The sequence below is a fragment of the Pseudorasbora parva genome, chromosome 1 (assembly GCF_024679245.1).
Source record: "Pseudorasbora parva isolate DD20220531a chromosome 1, ASM2467924v1, whole genome shotgun sequence".
Taxonomy (NCBI): Eukaryota; Metazoa; Chordata; class Actinopteri; order Cypriniformes; family Gobionidae; genus Pseudorasbora; species Pseudorasbora parva.
The window spans coordinates 15204473-15225942 of record NC_090172.1 but is presented as its reverse complement, the minus strand read 5'-3'; the positions used below and the strand labels follow the sequence as shown (position 1 = coordinate 15225942).

At 40.4% G+C, this 21470-nt stretch overlaps 2 protein-coding genes across 7 annotated transcripts in view; both read left to right on the top strand.

The window, feature by feature from the left end:
- Positions 1–13993, top strand: part of casq1b (calsequestrin 1b) — a 69063-nt gene extending 55070 nt beyond the window's left edge. The window contains exons 6-11 of one of the 6 annotated variants that reach the window (XM_067429051.1): positions 4622–4752; positions 4874–4919; positions 12030–12084; positions 12188–12288; positions 12934–13044; positions 13501–13993. In XM_067429051.1, the coding sequence (XP_067285152.1) occupies positions 4622–4752; positions 4874–4919; positions 12030–12084; positions 12188–12288; positions 12934–13044; positions 13501–13710 (654 nt within the window). In that variant the 3' untranslated portion in view covers positions 13711–13993. Of the gene's footprint in view, positions 1–4621; positions 4753–4873; positions 4920–12029; positions 12085–12187; positions 12289–12933; positions 13053–13500 lie in introns of all 6 variants that reach the window. The other 5 variants (XM_067429043.1, XM_067429070.1, XM_067429034.1 and 2 more) reach the window with 5 other exon arrangements.
- LOC137055543 (E3 ubiquitin-protein ligase TRIM39-like) overlaps positions 1–21470 on the top strand; it is a 440141-nt gene that overhangs the window by 375333 nt on the left and 43338 nt on the right. The gene's annotated exons all lie outside the window — the stretch shown is intronic.

Genomic DNA, 21470 nt, shown 5'->3' with positions numbered 1-21470 from the left:
CTAGATAGATATACTCACTCATAGTTAAATCATATAAATACATTTTAAAATAATAACAATACAAAATAAATTTTGGTGAAAAAAATTGTAAAATAAAAAAACATTGTAACGTTTTTTAAAGTAAAAAGTTGCTATTTTTATTATTTGTTACTTATATGTATATTATGTCTTAAAATATTATATTAGATAAACTGAACACAAAGCTTAACACACTAAAAATGAAAACAAAGATTGAGCATTTTAACATTTATTTTTATGACACAATATATTTTTTTACTTAAGCATCTAAGAATAAACCTTTTTTTTTCATAGTACATAATATACATTACACAATTCTACACTGTAATGCATGATTCAAGCTAATTCAGAATAATCAAACCCCAAAACACACAAACATTTTTAATTTTATAAAAGTAGCAAAGGCATAATATACTAACTGTGGTTTGCTTTAAAAAAAAAAAAAACACAATCAGACCAAGGGGAATAAATTGAACTAAGCTGAAAGTTATTGCACAGCAGGAACATGACAAATTGTCTATTTGGCCTGTTGTTGGTCAACCAACCAACCAGGGGCGGCAGTGGCTCAGTGGTTCATGTAGGTTGTCTACAAGCCAGAAGGTTGGTGGCTCAATCCCTGGTTCCACTTGACCAAGTGTCGAAGTGTCCATGAGCAAGACACCTAACCCCAGCTGCTCCCGACGAGCTGGATGGCGCCTTACATGGCTGACATCGCTGTCGGTGTATGAATGGGTGAATGTGAGGCAAAAATGTAAAGCGCTTTGGATAAAAGCGCTATATAAAATGCAGTCCATAAAATGCAGTCCACCATTCAGCCTGTGAAAGTTGAAGGGCTTTTCCTAGGCTTCCACTTTAAAATTTCAGAAATCACAGCTCTTCCACTAAACCTTAGAAAAGTTTTGGTTGTTCCACAGTCTTTCAACTGCAGTGCAGAGGTCTTCTGTGATCCATGGCTTCTTCATTAGACAAGGGTACAAAAGAAATAGGATGAAATGTTGGAAGTGTTTTAACAATATCGTGTGTTAAAGTCAGGATTTAGCATGTATAAAAATGTTGTGAAATTCAGTTTTTCTCATGTCTATATTTCTAACATAAATCATACACTGTCACAACCAAATTAATTAACCATTTTCAGTTCAAAATGTTTACAGAAATCAAAGGCAAGCATTTCATAGGGCTTTTCACACTGAGCTTATTGTCATTCTAAACACACTTTTAACCTTGGGTAAAGTAACATTTTACACTTTTATATTTACGTGCTTTGGACAGTCACTGAAACACCGTGCATTCTGTATAAATAATAAATTCAGCATCGGAGAGGAAAAAACGTCAAATGCTAACAGAAAACGCAACAATTGCAGCGAAGAAGAGACAATTTAAATTATTGTATAGTCTGAAATGTCCATTCAGGATAAACTTGAGCATTTATGAAAACCCAGGATTCTGTATACCCGGAGTTTACTATTTCAAGTGTGGAAAGCCCTCATGTTTTTTATCCTAATGAAGAGAACCTTGTATTTATTTTTATTTTTTTTACCTTTCCTTTGTTTTTCTTACCATTAACATGAAGAGCCCACTGTCAATAGAGCCATCCAACTGTTGTGGAACAGTCTAAAACAATATAAATTATAGAATAGAACTATAGAACATCCCTGGAAAATGTGACATATAACAACACACTATCTATATAAGCTTATGTCTTTATGAGAGCCTTTTAAAACTAACCTTGTTTTTGATCAGCTTCCATTGTCCTGGGGTGATATTCTGCTGATATTCAAACACATGAAATATTGTTTGTATTTTGTTAGCACATTGAACATATGTGATAAAAGTTCATTATTTTCCATAATGTTATGATAAAAATTAAACTTTCATATATTTTAGATTCATTGCAGACCAACTGAAATATTTCACCTAATCATCTGAATCAACTAATTAACTCTAAACACCTGCAAAAGATTCCTAAGGCTTTTAAAAACTCCCAGCCAGGTGCATTATTTAAAACCGCAATCATGGGTAAGACTGCCGACCAGACCCTGTCCAGAAGGCCATCATTGACACCCTCAAGCGAGAGGGTAAGACACAGAAAGAAATTTCTGAATGAATAGGCTGTTCCCAGAGTTCTGTATCAAGGCACCTCAGTGGGAAGTCTGTGGGAAGGAAAAAGTGTGGCAAAAAATACTGCACAACGAGAAGAGGTGACCAGACCCTGAGGAAGATTGTGGAGAAGGACCGATTCCAGACCTTGGGGGACCTGCGGAAGCAGTGGACTGAGTCTGGAGTAGAAACATCCAGAGCCACCGTTCACAGGCGTGTGCAGGAAATGGGCTACAGGTGCCGCATTCCCCAGGTCAAGCTACTTTGGGCTACAGAGAAGCAGCACTGGACTGTTGCTCAGTGGTCCAAAGTATTTTTTTCGGATGAAAGCATGAGTCAGAGTCTGGAGGAAGACTGGGGAGAAGGAAATGCCAAAATGCCTGAAGTCCAGTGTCAAGTACCCACAGTCAGTGATGGTCTGGGGTGCCATGTCAGCTGCTGGTGTTGGTCCACTGTGTTTTATCAAGGGCAGGGTCAATGCAGCTATCTATCAGGAGATTTTGGAGCGCTTCATGCATCTTCATGCATCTGCTGAAAAGCTTTATGGAGATGAAGATTTCGTTTTTCAGCACGACCTGGCACCTGCTCACAGTGCCAAAACCACTGGTAAATGGTTTACTGACCATGGTATTACTGTGCTCAATTGGCCTGCCAACTCTCCTGACCTGAACCCTATAGAGAATCTGTGGGATATTGTGAAGAGAAAGTTGAGAGACGCAAGACCCAACACTCTGGATGAGCTTTAGGCCGCTATCGAAGCATCCTGGGCCTCCATAACACCTCAGCAGTGCCACAGACTGATCGCCTCCATGCCACGCCGCATTGAAGCAGTCATTTCTGCAAAAGGATTCTCGACCGAGTGCATAACTGAACATAATTATTTGAAGGTTGGCTTTTTTTGTATTAAAAACACTTTTCTTTTATTGGTCGGATGAAATATGCTAATTTTTTTAGATGAGCTGTATGCCAAAATCATCAGTATTAAAACAATAATAGACCTGAAATATTTCAGTTGGTGTGCAATGAATCTAAAATATATGAAAGTTTAATTTTCATTATTACATTATGGAAAATAATCAATAAGGAACTTTTATCACATATGCTAATTTTTTGAGAAGGACCTGTATAAACAGATAACTCAAAACCTTCATACCTCCATGGACAGCTGCTTTTTGAATTGAACATAAAGGTGTAATGTGCCATCTGGTCAGTTTAAAACACTGGGCAGTGGAAACTGTTGCAGAATGTCTTGAATTGATGAACGTGAAGTAAAGCTGAGCCTCTCCAAATCGTAATGCCTCTATAAATTAAAAAAAAAAAAAATCCACATAAAACACTTGTCAGTATCAGATAAAAGCAAATAAATAAAAAACAGCGCCAACAACAAAGTAAAATCACAAACAATATGTTACTTAAAGCAAGACCATATCACCAGACGTGATGGACATCGTAAAGCCCATTAGAAAAAAATAGAGCCACGTTCTGTATAAAGTGTTAATACAACAATGATGGATCAAATACACAACACAAATAAACTTAATAGATTAAAACCACAACACAAAACAGCTGTTTACCGTGTTCTCTTCTTCCGCCATGACGATTGTTTAGTTTTCGTTAACTCCGCCCACTTCCGGCATGAGACTGTGGCGTGGCGCTGTTGTCCTCAGACTGTTGTGAGTGACGAGTGACGTATATGGGTTCTGCAGTTCTGCAGTTGGTTATTATTGGGAATTGTCCTTGTTTTCACTGTAATATACTAGGAGGCACTATTACGCATCTTCTGAATGAGTACAGAATCTTCTCATTAAAACACAGGCGAAGAAGACGCAAAAACCAAGCAATCTCATGTTAGCAGATGGATATGTAAAATAACGTGATCATCAAAATTAAACAAATAAATCAAAACTGCCTAATGTTACTGAATAAAATGTCAACAGAGAACGAGCTATAGAACTGTGCAATCATTAGGGGTGTTGATGGACTCGATATACTCATCTGTGTTTGGTCATCACTCTGAATCAGATCTGGATGTAGTCTTGGACAAAAATGTGATTTTCTCAGCTTTTAGTTATGCAGATTTGTTCCAAACCTACGTAGGTTCTAGCAGGAAATAAGGTCCCGTCCCAAATGACACATTAAGCACTCCACAACTCCACAAAAAATGCACATGAAGTTTGTCATTTTGGACAGGGCCTAAGACCGGAATTACTGAAGACTTGTTTCAAGCAAATGACCGTTCGCAAAGATCCGCCCCCTTTATTTAAAGTTGCTATGTCTAAGAAGCCATGTCGTTCTCAACAAGCCACACATCATGTTCTCATGTAGTAAAAAAATACATTTTGGTGCAACGAGGACACTGCACAACGGTTCTTTCTTTTGGGAGACAATAGCTGTATAACAGACAGTTATATAAAAGGTAATATCCCACAAAGCATAATAGGAGTAATTTAATGAGCCCTGTATTCATTAGTTGTGTCTGGTCTGTGTAATCTCTGAATGTTCCCAGATTGCTAAAAAATTAAACCTGCAGATGAATGAAGTGGATTTCTACGAGCCCTTCATGAGCAAACCCGTCTCCATCCCTGGAAAACCCTACGTTGAAGAGGACATCATTAGCTACATTGAGGAACACGACAGGTGAACTCTGATAAGCTGAAGAGAAAAATTACATAAAATCACACTTTTCCTCAAAGGATGCTTGAATAAAATCATTGATACAAATTTCCTCACTTGTTACTCCTTTGTGTACTTATTTTAGACCAACTCTAAGAAAATTGGAGCCCCACAGCATGTATGAGATCTGGGTAAGACAAAGTCAATCCATTATTCAAAGCTAACTTTAACAAAGTCTATATAGGGAATTTAAAAGACCTAAAAATGTTTTATAGATGGTCATCTTATTTGCTGTGTATGTGCAGCATTCTTCCTCATGAAATGTCATCTTTCTGTTTAGTCATGTTGCTATGTTATCATGTTTTGATCTTACTGACATCATGAGATTGGCATTATACAAGTTTTTTGACCACATGGTCCTAACAAAAGTTTCATGTATACAGTAAAATCCCATTTACTGTGTGAGACCATTTTAATATTAAATAATTTTTCTACACTAATTAAAAAAAAAAATTATGGTTTGTTTACAAACTCACCATTATAAACTAGCTCTGTAATCTCAGTTAAGATCATGATTTATGATGAGTCTTTTGGAAGACTGAAACAGTAATATTATTAATTCAATAATATCATTAAATTACATTTTTGTACTAATTTTACATGTGATAATGTGAATTTAACAGTCATTATATTAAATTAAACATTTTTAAATAATATCTCAAATGTATGTACATGATTTTTGTCTCTCAAAATATAGTTCCCTATAAGGGAACTCGAGCTGCGTTGAAACGCTGTGAGAACGCCTCTGCGTGATTGCGCCATAAAGCGCGTGTCGAATCAGTCCAATCGGAAGACGGAACGTCATAGGCGTGTGACGTTATAGACCCGAAAACTATAAAGCACCCGCGAACACAAACAGATATATATAACATAAAAGAAAAAAAGAAAGAGGAAAATGGCGAGTGAACAGCAACTCACTACGATGTGTTCATCCCTGCCCTCGTTACATCACGGGTGGGGATACACATTCTATGTGCATTGTCTGTTTGGGAGTGCAGCATGCCCAGGCAGCTCTCGAGGGGGCTGCTTGCGAGCATTGTGAGCGGCTTCCATTAAGAACACTGCGCTCCCACCGGGCACTCTTCGAGGAGGGTGCCTCGGCTTGTGTTCCCCGCGGCTCGGGTCCTGCTGCTGCCGAGGCAGAGCGGCGGCTTCAGTCATGGGGTTCACAAATGGATCTCACAGAGGGGTTTGAGACGGGTCCAGCCTTATCTCAGCCTTCACCTGTGAGATCCAGTGCCTCGTCTCTGGGCGTTTGGAAGCCCGCCCTGCGGTTTTTTCCTCTCCGGGAGGGGCACCGATGCTCCAACTATCCAGCTCTGAGGAGGTGGACATTGAGAGCATCCCAACTGAAGATTCGCCACTTCAGTCACCTGCGGGTGAGGAGCTAGTTGAGGTGTTCACGAGGGCAGTGGCCAGGTTAAATATTGACTGGACGGTTGAAAGATCAGAGCCTTATCAAAGAAAGTGCAAAATAGATGAGCTCCTCACACAAGGCGCAACAGAGGCAGAGCGTCGCTGCCCGTGCTCCCCGCCAGAGAGACTGGGAGGCGGGGCGGCGCTCGCAGGCAAGGTCTTTGAGGGTTAGGGCTGATCTGATGACAGTCATTATCGCCAAGAAGGCCTGGTTGAAGAAGTCCTGAGGCCAGACGGGTCAGAACGATGAGGGTGATCCCATTCGGTGCCCTCAGGGGGCCACGCTGCCAACCCCGCCGCAATGCCGGGGCGCAGACGTCTCCGAGGGTTCAGCTGTTCCCTGCCAGTTCGCCGCTTCAGGGCGCTGTTCAAAGCACACCAGAGGCCAGCCTCGAGAGGCTGGTTCCCTTAGTAGATTTTCTAGACGAATGGAAACGTCTATTGAATATCTCACTGGGTCCTGCAGATAGTGGAAAGGGGGTACGTGATTCAGTTCAGAAAGCGGCCACCTCCTTTCAGTTGTGTCCTACCCACAGAGGTGGGCCCGGAGCAGGCTCTGGTTATGGCACAAGAAGTAGAGACTCTTCTGCGAAAGGGGGCTATAGAGGGGGTTCCTCCTCCCAGCAGGGGTCTGGGTTTTACAGCCGTTACTTCGTTATACCAAAGAAGGATGGAGGGTTGCGCCCGATTTTAGATCTGTGTCTGTTAAATCAATCTGTAGCGAAGCTCAAGTTCAAGATGCTTACACTCAGACAGATCATGTCACAGATCAGGTCCGATGACTGGGTTGTCACTATAGATCTCAGAGATGCCTATTTCCATATTTCCATCCTTCCACATCACAGGAAGTTCCTGAGGTTTACCTTCAGGAGAGAGGCATACCAATATCGAGTACTTCTCTTCGGTCTAGCACTTTCACCCCGCACCTTCACGAAGTGTTTGGATGCAGCTCTGGCGCCATTGCGCCTGCAGGGCATCCGCATACTCAACTACATCGACGATTGGTTGATTTTGGCTCAATCAGAGCAGATGGCGGTTCAGCATCGAGATGTTGTCCTCGCACATATGACGAGGTTGGGGTTGAGGCTAAACGCAAAAAAAAATGGACTTTCTCCAGCTCAGAGGACCACTTAGGCATGGTGTGGGACACGATAATTATGCAGGTGCAATTATCGCCAACACGCATAACGTCGACCCTATTTTCGGTGAAAGAACCGAAGCTAGATCGATTTGTCACTGTCAAAAAGTTAGGCCTCAACAGTAAATTGTTAGGCCTCATGGCAGCTGCGTCCAACGTGATACCTTTTGGCCTGCTGAACATGAGGCCATTGCAGTGGTGGCTCAGAACCAAGGGGTTCTCCCCGAGGGGGAACCCGCTTCGCACGATCAAAGTCACGCGGCGATGCCTTCGTAATTTGGTCATGTGGAAAGATCCTCGGTTTCTGTCCCAGGGACCTGTGTTAGGAGCTCATGTTTGTTGCGTCATGCTAACGACAAATGCATCTCTCACGGGCTGGGGGGGGGGGGGGGGGGGGATGAGTGGTCGCCATGAGTGGCTATGGCAGGAACATCAGCGTTTATGGCACATAAATCGGCTGGAGATGCTGGCTGTGTTGCTTGCTTTAAAACACTTACTGCCAGACCTCAGGGGCCAACATGTACTGGTCAGGTCAGACAACACATCGGTGTTCGCCTATATAAATCATCAGGGGGGTCTGAGGTCTCGCCCCTTGTACAAGTTGGCACATCAGATCCTCCTGTGGGCCCAAGGGAAACTGCGTTCCATCAGGGCAGTTTACATCCCGGGGGTCTTGAACCAGGAAGCAGACATACTGTCGAGGCAGGGGCTGAGGCCCAGGGACTGGAGGCTCCACCCCGAGGTGGTGGAGCTCCTGTGGACAAAGTATGGGAAAGCAGAGATAGATCTGTTAGCTTCGGCAGAGAACTCTTACTGCCCTCAGTGGTTCTCTCTGTCGCACACAGCCCCACTGGGGCTGGATTTCATGGTACAGGAGTGTCTGAGGCTGCCCCTGTACGCTTTTCCCCCGATTGCTCTGCTTCCGGGAGTTCTGGAGAGGGTGTGCCGGGACGGGGTCCGTCTGTTGCTAGTGGCTCCGTACTGACCGACCAAAGTATGTTTTTTGGACCTAATATCCCCCATGGAAGGCTCTTCGATGGAGATTCCGAACAGGAGTGACCTTCTCTCTCAAGCGTGCGGGGTGTTCCTTCATTCCCGCCTGGAGTTATGGAAACTTTGGGCTTGGCCTCTGAGCGGGCCCAGCTCGTAGAGCTGTGGACATAGGCATCTAGTGCCCTAAATGGGCAAAGCAGATTAAGTTTCTCTTGGTCCGACCTCATGAAGGGAGGAAGTCTCTCAGCTGAGGTCGTTGAGACCATTCTTCACTCCAGAGCTCCATCCACGAGGAAATTGTACGCACCAAAGTGGAGATTGTTCTTTGCTATCACTCTTCAGGCCTTTTGTCCTCCTCCCTTCATGACGTCGGACCAAGAGAAACTTCTGCTTTGCCCATTTAGGGCACTAGATGACTATGTCCACAGAGCTCCCCTGTGGAAAAAGACTGACCGGCTGTTTGTCTGTTTTGGAGCTCCTGAGAGGGGTGCTCCGGTATCCAAACAGAGAATGAGCAAGTGGGTGGTCGAGGCCATCTCACTTGCTTATGAGGCCAGAGGAGACGGCTGTCCGGGCCCATTCTACTAGGGGTATGGCTGCTTCTAAAGCATTGTTGTCGGGGGCTTTGCTCCAGGATGTTTGTAATGTGGCAGGCTGGTCCTTGCCGCTTATCTTTGTCAGATTCTACGAACTTGACGTAGGCTCTACGGTTGGGGCACAGGTGTTGTCGTAATCGTGTACGCTGAGGTTTCACACATTTGATCACTTGGTCCTATGGCGATGTGGGTATAAGCGTTCACAGCGTTTCGACGCAGCTCGAGTTCCCTGATAGGGAACGTCTCGGTTACGTATGTAACCTTGGTTCCCTGAAGAGGGAACGAGACGCTGCTTCACCCTGCCATACTCCCTACATGCCTGTGATCAATTACTACAGGCTTTTCCGAAGCTAGTTTCTGTTTGCGGGTGCTTTATGTTTCCGGGTCTATGACGTCACTAGGGATGGGTACCGAAAACCGGTATTAAATGGGCCCCGGGGGTGAATTTTGAAAATCCGTTGTATCGATAAGCTCGGACGTTATCGGTTCTGCTGTCGGTACTTTTGAATTTACACGTGACGAGAGAGAGAGAGAGAGCGAGAGAGGCAAACGACAGCCGAGGACAGAACTAAACATTCAAACATAACTGGTTACACTTTAGATCTGTGATAGTCTTAGATTTTGGCTTCCAAAGATTATAATAATAATATTTATGTCTAGCGCAACTTTGCAGCAACGCTGCCATTTCTCCCTAAAACTGAAAGCCTAATAACAAAATCAGCACGATCAGTGATTGTTGTAAAATACAGTCTAGCTACTGTTGGCTGTGGGATGCGTTTAATAATAAAAAGAGCGATTAAAAGCACAAAAATGTCCGCAAGAGATTGTTCCGCGCACGCTCCGAAAAAGCCCGCAACGAGACGAGCAAATTACACTTTCTGTTTCACACTCGTGTCTAAACGATCAAATGTACACAAACATCTATGTCAAAATGACCAGCTTGGAGAGTCTCTTAAACACAGTTTGTGTCTAAAATGGATGTAGTTGTTATGGATATAGTCGGGAGAAAGTGTAGTGCATCTGCCTATTATCAGTCGCCTATAGATCTGCACGTCTGTCTTAAAGAGGCAGCGGTGTAAATAAACATGCTGACGAATTACTGCGAATTAAACAAGCAAATGCAAAGAGAAAATCACTCACAGCTCTTGAATGAATAACTTTAGCTTTAATAAGCATTAATTTAGGCTATTTATGATAAACTATGCAGTGTTATTTTACATTTGATTACTAGAATATATATATATATATCTCAAAAAGTACCGATAAGAATACTGTTAAAGTACCGGACCGATAAGCAGTATCGATAAGAGTAGTAATACCGTTAAAATCTTAATGATACCCATCCCTAGACGTCACCCACCTATGACGTTCCGTCTTCCCATTGGACTGATTTGACACGCGCTTCATAACGCAATCACGCAGAGGCGTTCTCACAGCGTTTTGACGCAGCGTCTCATTCCCTCTTCAGGGAACGTCTCGGTTATGTATGTAACCCTCGTTCCCTGAGGAGGGAACGGAGACGTAACGTCAGTGACTGACGAATGGGGGTTTCGCTTAGAAGCCTATCATCTCCGAGACTAGAAAACGCCCAATGGCAGTGTCAATGCCATGGGAATGCAAGATTTGCATGCGTAACTCCGCCTACCCACTAAGGAAGTAGCTGGCATGATCGCATTATGTTTTACCAGCTGAGGAGCCAAGTTGAACTCCGTTCCAGCGGTACAGCGGATGTGGCAGCGGGACGTTACGTCTCCGTTCCCTCCTCAGGGAACGAGGGTTACATACATAACCAAAACGTTCCCTTTCGTTCAGTCACTCCGACGTAACGTCAGTGACTGACGAATGGGGGTCCCAATGTAATCACGCCACCCGGTTGTCTTCCAGTGCCCTGCGCAAACGTGAGTGCCCTGATGCAAGATAGGATGGTCAAAGGCCTCCATTTACGCAGGAATACCAAGGTACACTGGGAGGCATATTCCAGGTGGAGATATGCGCCATAGTGTCTACCCGTATGGAGGACTTACCCCGAGGGGGCTGCATACGGAAGATCACTGGGGTACCAGCCGCAGGTGGATTTTTAACCCCAGGAGGTGGCAGGCTTGCCAAGGGAAGACACCCGCTCAGGGAGGCTTACGGTGGAAATACACATGTGGGGGTTGCCGGAGGGGAACCATGCACATGGGGCACCTGGCCGGACACGAGTGTCTGAGCGTCGGAGCTGTATTCCACACCATCACCCTTAGGTCACCCTGTCCACCAGCCGAAGAGATGCCCCACGCAGAAACGACAGAACGGGGGGTGACGGAGGGGACTCTCACTCCGGCGGCCGCACGGAGCTCATTGAGTCTCGACCGCAACACGGAGATGGCCATATTTCCGCAGTAGGATCATGACTCATCCACAAGCGCTGCCTGAGCATGCTGAACGCTCAAACACGTCAGACAGTGCGAGTGCCCATCGGAAGACGGCAAAGACCGGCCACACCCAGAAGCACACAGGCGAGACATCCTGAAAAGGACATGCCACGTGTGAGCTCTTTAGTGAGAGGAATAACCTCGGAGTCGATGCCGAAGCGCCCAAGGGACCACACACCAACTGGATACCAATCGACAGACCAGCAGACAGGAAGTATGTGACCGCTGAAATGCGCTGTACACCAACACCGACTGGAAGATCCTGATCGTCTCGAAGAACTGACAATAACTCAGAAGGCTTGTAGGAGTGAAAGGTATGTAACCCTTGGCTCCGAAGCTTAAAAACATAATGCGATCATGCCAGCTACTTCCTTATATACTCACGTGGGTAGGTGGAGATACAAATTCCGCATGCCCATTGCATTGGCACTGCCATTATCGTTTTCTAGTCTCTGAGATGATAGGCTTTTAAGCGAAACCCCCATTCGTCAGTCACTGAGGTCAATTATCTCGTATTTAATTGTAGTGGTTTTTAATTAGGAAAAGGGGACAGTAGTAGAGTCATTACGGCTGCATCCATTGATGGCTCAGAAAATGTTGATCTTTTCTTATGTAATTTTATATGTAACACCTGTAATTATCATTTTCACTGTATTGTGTGTTAATTTATTCCGTTGGCTTTAGGATGATGATATTAACGGACAGCACATTGTTGCTTTTGCTGAGGAGTCTGACCCTGGTAAACACTTAGCACAATAAGCCACTATTTTTGAGAGTCTTTTGAAGGATTTCATTATACTGACTTTGTATGACTCCAAATAATTTTATGTTGACTTTCCCAGACGGTTATGAGTTCCTGGAGATCCTGAAGGAAGTGGCTCAAGAAAACACAGAGAACCCAGAATTAAGTATCATCTGGATTGATCCTGATGACTTTCCACTGGTATGACAAACCTAATACTGAAACATTAAACAGACTTTTGATAACTCCAAAAAAAAAGTACATCCATAAGATGCCTTCGATAAACTGTTTTTTTTTGTAATCATTATTATTCTCTGTAGGATCTGAACAGAACTATATTGTTGATGTAATTTTTACATTTGTAATTTGTGCTTTTGTTGATATAGTGGATACATACTTTCAAAATTAAAAACAGTTGAATGACATAGCCTACACAATACATTATATGATCAGCTGTTAGCAGTTAAATGCAATGTAATGAACTCTTAAAAGTGACAATTGAGAGCAGGTGCTTTAAACACTTTACTGATTTCTTTTTGACTCTGATGCCCTCTAAAGGAGAAAACTGACCACTGAATGAGTTTAATCAGTATGAAGCACACATAGGCTCTAAAAACGTTTTAGATTTAAGATATGACAACGGGAAAAGAGTGTATTTATCTTTATTGAGGAGCGTAATGACTGTAGAAAACATCCATCCCCAAAAGGGCTTACTCAAAATTACAATTTCAAAAGGTGGTGACAATCTTTTTGTCACTAACTTTTAAAGTTTAGCCTGAACGCTTATTTACTGTACTGTACCCTATGAACCAAGTTTTGGCCTTTGACCCCTCTTTATCCCTGCAGATGGTGCCATACTGGGAGAGGACTTTCGGCATTGACCTCTCGTCCCCTCAGATCGGTGTGGTGGATGTTGAGGATGTGAGAACATCGTTTTCTTTCATGTCTCTAATACCGGTGATCATGCAAGTGCAATTTAGATTATATGGTTTTAGTCATATTCATTATCCTGGCTTTGCAAATTCTGCGTACAGTAAATCTCCTTCTATGAAAATGGTTAATTTTATATAAAAAATAAACAATCTTTGGAGATCTTTTGTGTATTTGTCGTGCTGCAGCAAGATGCAGTCAAGCAATAATAATTATATTAATTACAGCTGCTATAAAGTCAGTGTCGAGTCATGTAGTTCAAGTCCAAGTTTAGTGGTTCTCAAGTCAAAATCAAGGCATTTTCTGCATTTAGTCAAGCAAGTTCTTAAAATATCTGATAGTATTTTTTTTATTTATTTTTTGTAAATGCGATTTATTTTCTGCCGAATGGAGATTTTTGATGTTTGTGATTTTTTTATAAAGTGTTTGTCTGTCTCATTCTCAGTAAACGTCTCGGATTCATCTACTTTGTCTTATTCACAGGCTGACAGCGTGTGGATGGAGATGGATGATGAAGAGGACATGCCCACAGCTGATGAGCTTGACGCCTGGATCGAAGACGTGATGAATGGGAAAATCAACCCTGATGATGAATATGACTATGACAATGATGATAATGATGATGATGATGAGGAGGAGGAGGATGATTTTGATGATGATGAGGATGAGGATGATGATGATGAGGATGAATAAATTCTTACCACCATTTCAGGCATCACATCGCTGTCGTGTCATGCACATGTTTGTGACATTAAGAAATCAGTCTCTCCATATTCACGCCATTGCAAACTGAGGTGTTCTGTCAAACGGCCTGGAGAACATTTTGTCTTGTCTTATTATTTAAATTCTCTGCACCAATAGATTCACTCTTCAGAAAAAAATAAACATCATATTTGGGATCATTCCATCTTTTTTCTGCCAATGTCACATCTAATGAGAATGTGTGTTTGCTAAAGAAGGAGGGGTTCATTAAACGACAGAACAACATCGTAACAATTGTTTTGATATATTTATTGACTTTTTAGAGCAGAATAAATTATGCTTACTGAAAAGTCTTAACCTTCCATCAACTGGAATATTATAAAAATATAATAAATATAAAAACCGTGTGTGTGTGCATGCGTGCTTGTGTGTGTGTGTGTGTGCGTGTGTTTACTTTTAAGATTGCATATGCAGTTTCACGTCCTTGTAGTAGACTGCAATGACCATAGAAAGCAAATATTGAAACATTGAATTATTTATAACTGCTGAGTTCCAATATTAATAACTGAATTTAACACATTAACATTAAGAGCATAACAATGGAAATTAAAATGTATATATATTGTTTCCATGCCTATACAGTACGTATTATCTGCCTTTATATACTGTATAACTCTTTAAAAACTTTATGTCAAAATAATTCCATATGCAACATGAAATGTTAATAATTTAAATGATAAAATAATGAATTGGGCAAAATATTTTTATGTTTAGGTTTATTGTAGACATGCACTACATACAGACCCGGTTCCAGAGCCAAATCACTGAGGGTGCTTCTGAAAATAGTGAGGGTGCATAGACATAAACGTAGGAAAGGGCTCCCATTGTCATCAGTCTGAAAACTGAGCGATATCTATCGTCTAACCATATGCGATCAGCAAAAAAAAAAAAAAAAAATGAAAAAATGAAATAAAATACAAAAATAAAGAATTGCCATGCATTTAGAGTGATTTTACCCTAGTAGGTAAGACTGTGGCGCGTGCATTTAAAAGCAGTCCACACAATAAAATAACCACACAATTCAAGATATGTAGGGAAAATGCCCTGTAGGTGTTTCTTTTACATTGATATATCATATAGTTAGGCAATGTCACACAACAAGTGCTGTCTTTCCCAAATATCAGCAGGATTGCAAATGTGTGAGGTATTGATATTGAGTTTTATTCTGCAGATGAATAATCAGGATTATATATATATATATATATATATATATATATATATATATATATATATATATATATATATATATATATATATATATATATATATATATATATACACTCACCTAAAGGATTATTAGGATATTAGGAACATCATACTAATACTGTATTTGACCCCCTTTCACCTTCAGAACTGACTTAATTCTACGTGGCATTAATTGAAGGTTCTGAAAGCATTCTTTAGAAATGTTGGGCCCATATTGATAGGATAGCATCTTGCAGTGTATGGAGATTTTTGGGATACACATCCAGGGCACGAAGCTCCCGTTCCACCACATCCCAAAGATGCTCTATTAGGTTGAGATCTGGTGACTGTGGGGCCATTCTAGTACAGTGAACTCATTGTCATGTTGAAATGATTCAAGCTTTGTGACATGGTGCATTTTCCCTTTCTTTCCCATTCTGACATTCAGTTTGGAGTTTAGGAGATTGTCTTGACCAGGACCACACCCCTTAATTCATTGAAGCAACTGCCATGTGATTGGTTTATTAGATAATTGCATTAATGAGACATTGAACAGGTGTTCCTAATAATCCTTTAGGTGAGTGTGTGTATATATATAAGATGTTCCAAACAATTCAAAATGCCGTAGAGGTAAAAAGACAATAAAGTCTGCAATACAAGTCTCTTATGTGAGTGTTGTAGAAGTCCCTGTCTCAGCATACAATATATAAAATCCTAAAACCCAGGTAAGGCACTGGCACAATTCAACACGGGTATAAAGTAGGTATCAGCACACTCAAGCCACATAACAAACTCATCTCTGAGTTTCTCTACAAACTTCCAAACACTATGAATTAACATTTTTATGGCTACATAAAAATGTGCATTTGAATAAGACTGTAACGCATTAGAATGTTTTCCAGGCATTTTCACCCATACTCCATTGCCATGCCCTTCTTCTTCTTCTTCTTCTTCTTCTTCTTCTTCTTCTTCTTCTTCTTCTTCTTCTTCTTCTTCCTCCTTTATTGGTGGTTGGAAGATCAGCTTTCAATGGCAAATGAGAAAAAAAAAACTATATTCTTAAATCAATTCCTGTTTACTTTAAAAATATCAATTTGCATATTGCATAGGAATTTGTCCACTTTCCCCCCCAGAATATTTTCTAATGACATTGTATTATGCTCCATTCTTTTTCCTTCTCTTTTAATGTCTTTTATTTTTATATGCTATGCAATTTATGAGAACATGTTTAACTGTTTGAGGTTCATTACAATTATTGCACTTCCCTGTAGGATGATTTGATTTTATGTAAATTTGATTTTATATATATATATATATATATATATATATATATATATATATATATATATATATATATATATATATATATATATATATATATATCTCGACTCCAAGATCTGGTGTAATTGAACTTCTTCATTGTATAACTTTTTAGTACACTGTCAATTAAGACCTGACCTCTGTAGCAGGGTCTGCATCTCAAGAAACCACTAGAGGTCACGGGAGAAGAACAGAACTTAGTAAGGAAATATTTTGCTGGGAACTTTTAGATTTCTTTGGTTTCCGTTGACATGAAACTCCACTTGCTGGTATATTTTCTTGTCCTGGTTGAGTGTATTATTCCTCCTCTGGAGCACATTTGAAAGAGTGTTTCCTGTCTGCAACATTAAATCTAATCCTAACACTGCTACATAGGTCAGGGATGTTGAGGTAAGGACTGCAGCCCGCATAGAAAAATTGTGTCATGAAGGGTAATCTGCGAATATATATCCACCCAAGCAGAACTTCTGCCTTGCCATTTTCTATGTAGAGAGGTCCGGGGATGGAGACTCTCTTGGGGAGTTGGTTCCCTCCACAAACTCTCACTTATAAAAGGCCTGCTGTAACACTCTCAGAAAAAAAGGTACAGTGGAGGTCAAATTTTGTTCCTTGGGGAACAAAACATAACGGTACCTTTAAAGGTACACAATCTGTCTGTAGGGTACAAATATACCATTGTTTTCCTCAGTTCGGTCCTAGTTAGTCGCTGTCCTGCAGAGTTTGGTTCCAACCCAGAAAGATGTCTATAGAAGCTATTATTGAGAATTAACAGAGGTTTAGATTTTGATGTTTTATTGAAAATGTTTGGTCACCATTATGGAGATCAGTGTTTCCTTTAGTTGGGCAGTTTGAGTTGAATTTTAAAGTAAGTTTGTGTTACAGTATAAACAAAACACATAATTGTTAAAAAAAAGAAGCCAAAAACAAAAATTTTTCTTGTTCTGTTTTCCCAATTTATACATGAATTTAACTATATACACGCCTATAACCCCGGCATCCTGTCCAAATTTACCCCTTGGCCCTGTCCATCATGTTCTCCTAATCATCCCCCTCTCCTGATTGGCTTCATGGGTTGGCTTGGGTCTCATCTCCACCAATCAGCTGGTATGTGAGTATTCTGGCGCAATATGGCTGTCGTTGCATCATCCAAGTGGATGCTGCATATTGGTGATGTTTGAGGAGATTCCCACTTCTATGTAAAGAGCTTTGAGTGCCTAGAAAAGCGCTAAATAAATGTTATATATATATATATATATATATATATATATATATATATATATATATATATATATATATATATATATATATATATATATAATATTCACACTAATTACATAACTAAACTAATTGCAGCAATTACAACACTTCATCTCCCTCTGCTGGTGAAAAATAAAATAATCACACTAATAAAGTTCTTATTATTAAAGATGTCATGTACTGGCTTTTTATATTCTGTTGTCTGAGGTCAACTTATGACGTGTGCATGGTTTTCAGCATCTGAAAATTTTCACACAGAAATTAAGCACTAGAGCTCAAATGCAATGTGTAACATGCTCACTTACATACAGATGTGACTACAACAGACAGCATTTGCATAGCATTTGGAAAACAAAATCAGCCACCAATGCAGATATGAAGGGGTGAGACCTAACACACAAATCCCCAAGTTGGTACAAACGCAAATGCATGCAGCTGCACACACAAACATATTTCTTTTTGTGAAATATGGGGACATTCCATAGGCGTAATGGTTTTTTTTACTGTAAACCATATTTTCTATCTCCCTACACTGCAACTGCCCCTACTCATCACAGTAAACATTCTGCATTTTTACTTTTACAAAAAACAAACAAAAAAAAGCTCAGCCTGTATAATTGCTAAGCATTTTGAAAAATGGGGACATGGGTAATGTCCTCATATTTCACCCTCTCCTTGTTGTACATATTTGTGTCCTGATATTTCACAAAAACATGCAAACTATCCCCCTACACTGCCCCTACCCCTAAACCTACCCATCACAGGAAAGTTTCTGCATTTTTACATTTTCAAAATAACCCATTATGTATGATTTATAAGCTTTTGTACCCGTGGGGACCTCAATTTAGGTCCCCACAGTGACACAAGTCCCCATGTGTCTGTTGTGCATTCAGGTTGAAGTCCCCACCAGGCTAGAAAAACATGTACACACACACACTTTTATGTGTTATGTGGACTTTCCATAGACAAAATAATTTTTATACTGTAAAAACTTTATATTCATCGTTCTCCCAGCACCACGGAGACATCAACACAAACAACTGCATGATCTATACGGTCCGTTTCAGCTTCAGCCGGCAGCCGCAGCTGCTCAGAATAAAAAAGACGGCATAAACACTGCTCGGCATAAAACACTCTTTTTCGTCACCTGCGGTCATATTATTATTATTTTTTTTTTTTTTTTTTAGTTTACTGAATGAATTAGTAAATTAATCTGAATAAATAATTTTGGTGAACGAACTGAAAATGAACGACTTAAAGGAATAAAATAATCTAAATCGCAACCACTAGTATGTGTACGCTTGTCAAGAATGGAAAACAAAAGTTTTATCCCTAATCACTAAAAGCTGTCACTCATTCAATAAACGCAATCAATCAATGCACTTAATATCACAAACAAAGTTTGCAGGTAAGCTGATATACAGTGAATCTTTTGTTTTTACAATGTCTGCACTTACAGAGGATTGACGCGCTGAACTCAGCACCTGGACAAACACTCAAGTGGTGAGTAGATTACACATTCAACACCTGTGATTGGCCAACTGCGTTGTGGAAATCTACAAACATGTCTGTGATTAGCTACATTACTCACTGAAGCGAAAACACATTGGAAATGTAATTTGATGGGTGCAAAAATATAGATACACAATGGATCTTTTGCTAGCTCCTTTAGCTAATAATATGCTATTATTACAAATTCTTACAGAGGATTATCCTAGACAAGCAGTTATTGGCAGCTTTTCCCTCTAAAAGCAGAAGCAGCAGCAGGTGGCTGTGGTTTGAGTGGGAAAATTGCACACTATTATTAAGTCCATCTCAAACTTGGAACAGTGATGTCCATGGGGTCCGTGGTCTTGGGATACAATCCTTCATTTTACCAACATTATCAATATTGGTCTATTATGTGTCCATATTATTTTTATAGTTTTCAGATTGAGAACTGCCCATCTTGACCTTCCTCCGTAGACATTTCACATACATTTTCCTTTTTAGTTGCACTGTTAATATCAATTCACTTTTCTGATTTCTCACCCATTTTCCCACTTTAAAGGTGTCCTAGAATGAAAAATTGAATTAACCTTGCCATAGAGAAATAATAAGAGTTCAGTACATGGCCATAACATACTGTGAGTCTCAAACACCATTGCCTCATACTTCTTATGTAAATCTTGCGCCTAAAAAAAAACCACGGAAAAATAAGTGATTCTCAACATAACGCCACATGTGATGCAATCGCTGGGGATCATTTATGCACACCCCCAACATTTGCATCTGTCCAAACATGTTCATTATCAGGCGGAACTGACGGAGCCGAATCATCGGGACTGCAGCTAAACAAGCGACACTCGATGATAGTGAAAATGGCAGCTCTCATGGACACAAATGTCATGTTCCAGGCTGTGCAGGGGATGTGAGGACTTTTCATACCCTTCCCACGGATATAAAATGTCAACAGTCATGGTTGATGTTTATCGGATAGAGCAACAATTTAATTCAAAATCGTCCGTTTACTCTGCCCATTTTAAGCAAGCTTCGCTCAGCATCTTAAACTGGAGAAAGGGGCAATTACAACTGTATTCCTGCAAGCAGTAAGTAGTGATTTATCCACTTATTGACTAAACAATTTCTGATTAAATTAAAAGTTTCTTAGAGAGACAGCATTGTCTAGATAATGCAAGATGCTAGTACAGTAACAATAGGAAACTCCAAGTACCATACACAACTCAATAGTGTGTCTAATGACAAAGGTTAATATTATGTTGTATTACAAAATACAACCGTAACTACGTGTCATACTAAGTTAATTGTTGACATTTAGTTGCTAACGTCACCTTCACCATATAAGTTAAAACGATAGTCATTTGACAAGGCTTCTATTAATTTTGTAAAATATAAAGACACATGTTATCTAATATATAAAATATATATATTTGTTTTTTGAGAACTGAAGTATGTTTTTGCATGCTTGTATTTCAGAGTACATCACAGTCCCTGTGTAGCCTACATTGTGACTAACATTATAGAAACATGCAATATCGTTGACGAAAAAAGACGAGTCTAAAATGTAGTTTAAAATTTAAAAACTTGAACCAAAACCACTGGTTTTGGAGCGTTCGTGCTTGCGGTTGCTAGATTTCAGTAATTTAAATCCCCAAATCAGAGCTTTTCTGTGAAAAAAACACATATACTATCTGGTGTTTTACCTAAACATGTCCAATCTGGCAACCATATGCACACGAGCTCTCTCTCACGTGCCGGTGATCTGAAAACACCAATAAACAAGTAATCTGTATTTTATCAATCTCCATTTGAGATCTTCTGCTGCTGTGTCATTCAGTCGGTCTGTGTTCTGTCAGGACGGTCCCCTCCCCAACCAACCACCCACCCACCAAAGAAATAACTACCATTCAGAATTTCTTATTTAGGTTCTCTTTACTTCCAAAATAACTGCTGCAAATGAATAATTGGAACTGAACAATGTAAACAAAGAAAGTTAAAAGTGCAAAAAAAGTTTAGTGCAAATAGTATAAGTGTATGACTTTTATGAAGTATGAATTTTAAAGTGCACATTTTAAACTGCTAATAACCATGCATAACTGCACAGTGGAAATTACTCAACAGAGGGACTACATCTCTATAAAGAGTCCATTCTGCTATTCTATAGAACTATATTAAATATTTTCACTACCATCAGTTGTCAGAGGCCCTACAGAGGCACACGTCTACATTTCCTAGCTGCAAAATCAGCTATCAGGTCATCATATGACAGTTTCTGAGCCACGTCCCCATTGATAACCACAAGACAAAATATTCAGGGATTCTACTGAAAACCAGAGGGAGACTGGCACAGCGATTCACCTTTTTCTCGACTAATTTGGTCTAGGCCTATGTTTTGAAGTACTTAAATTGTCTGGTTGTAATTGGTTGCA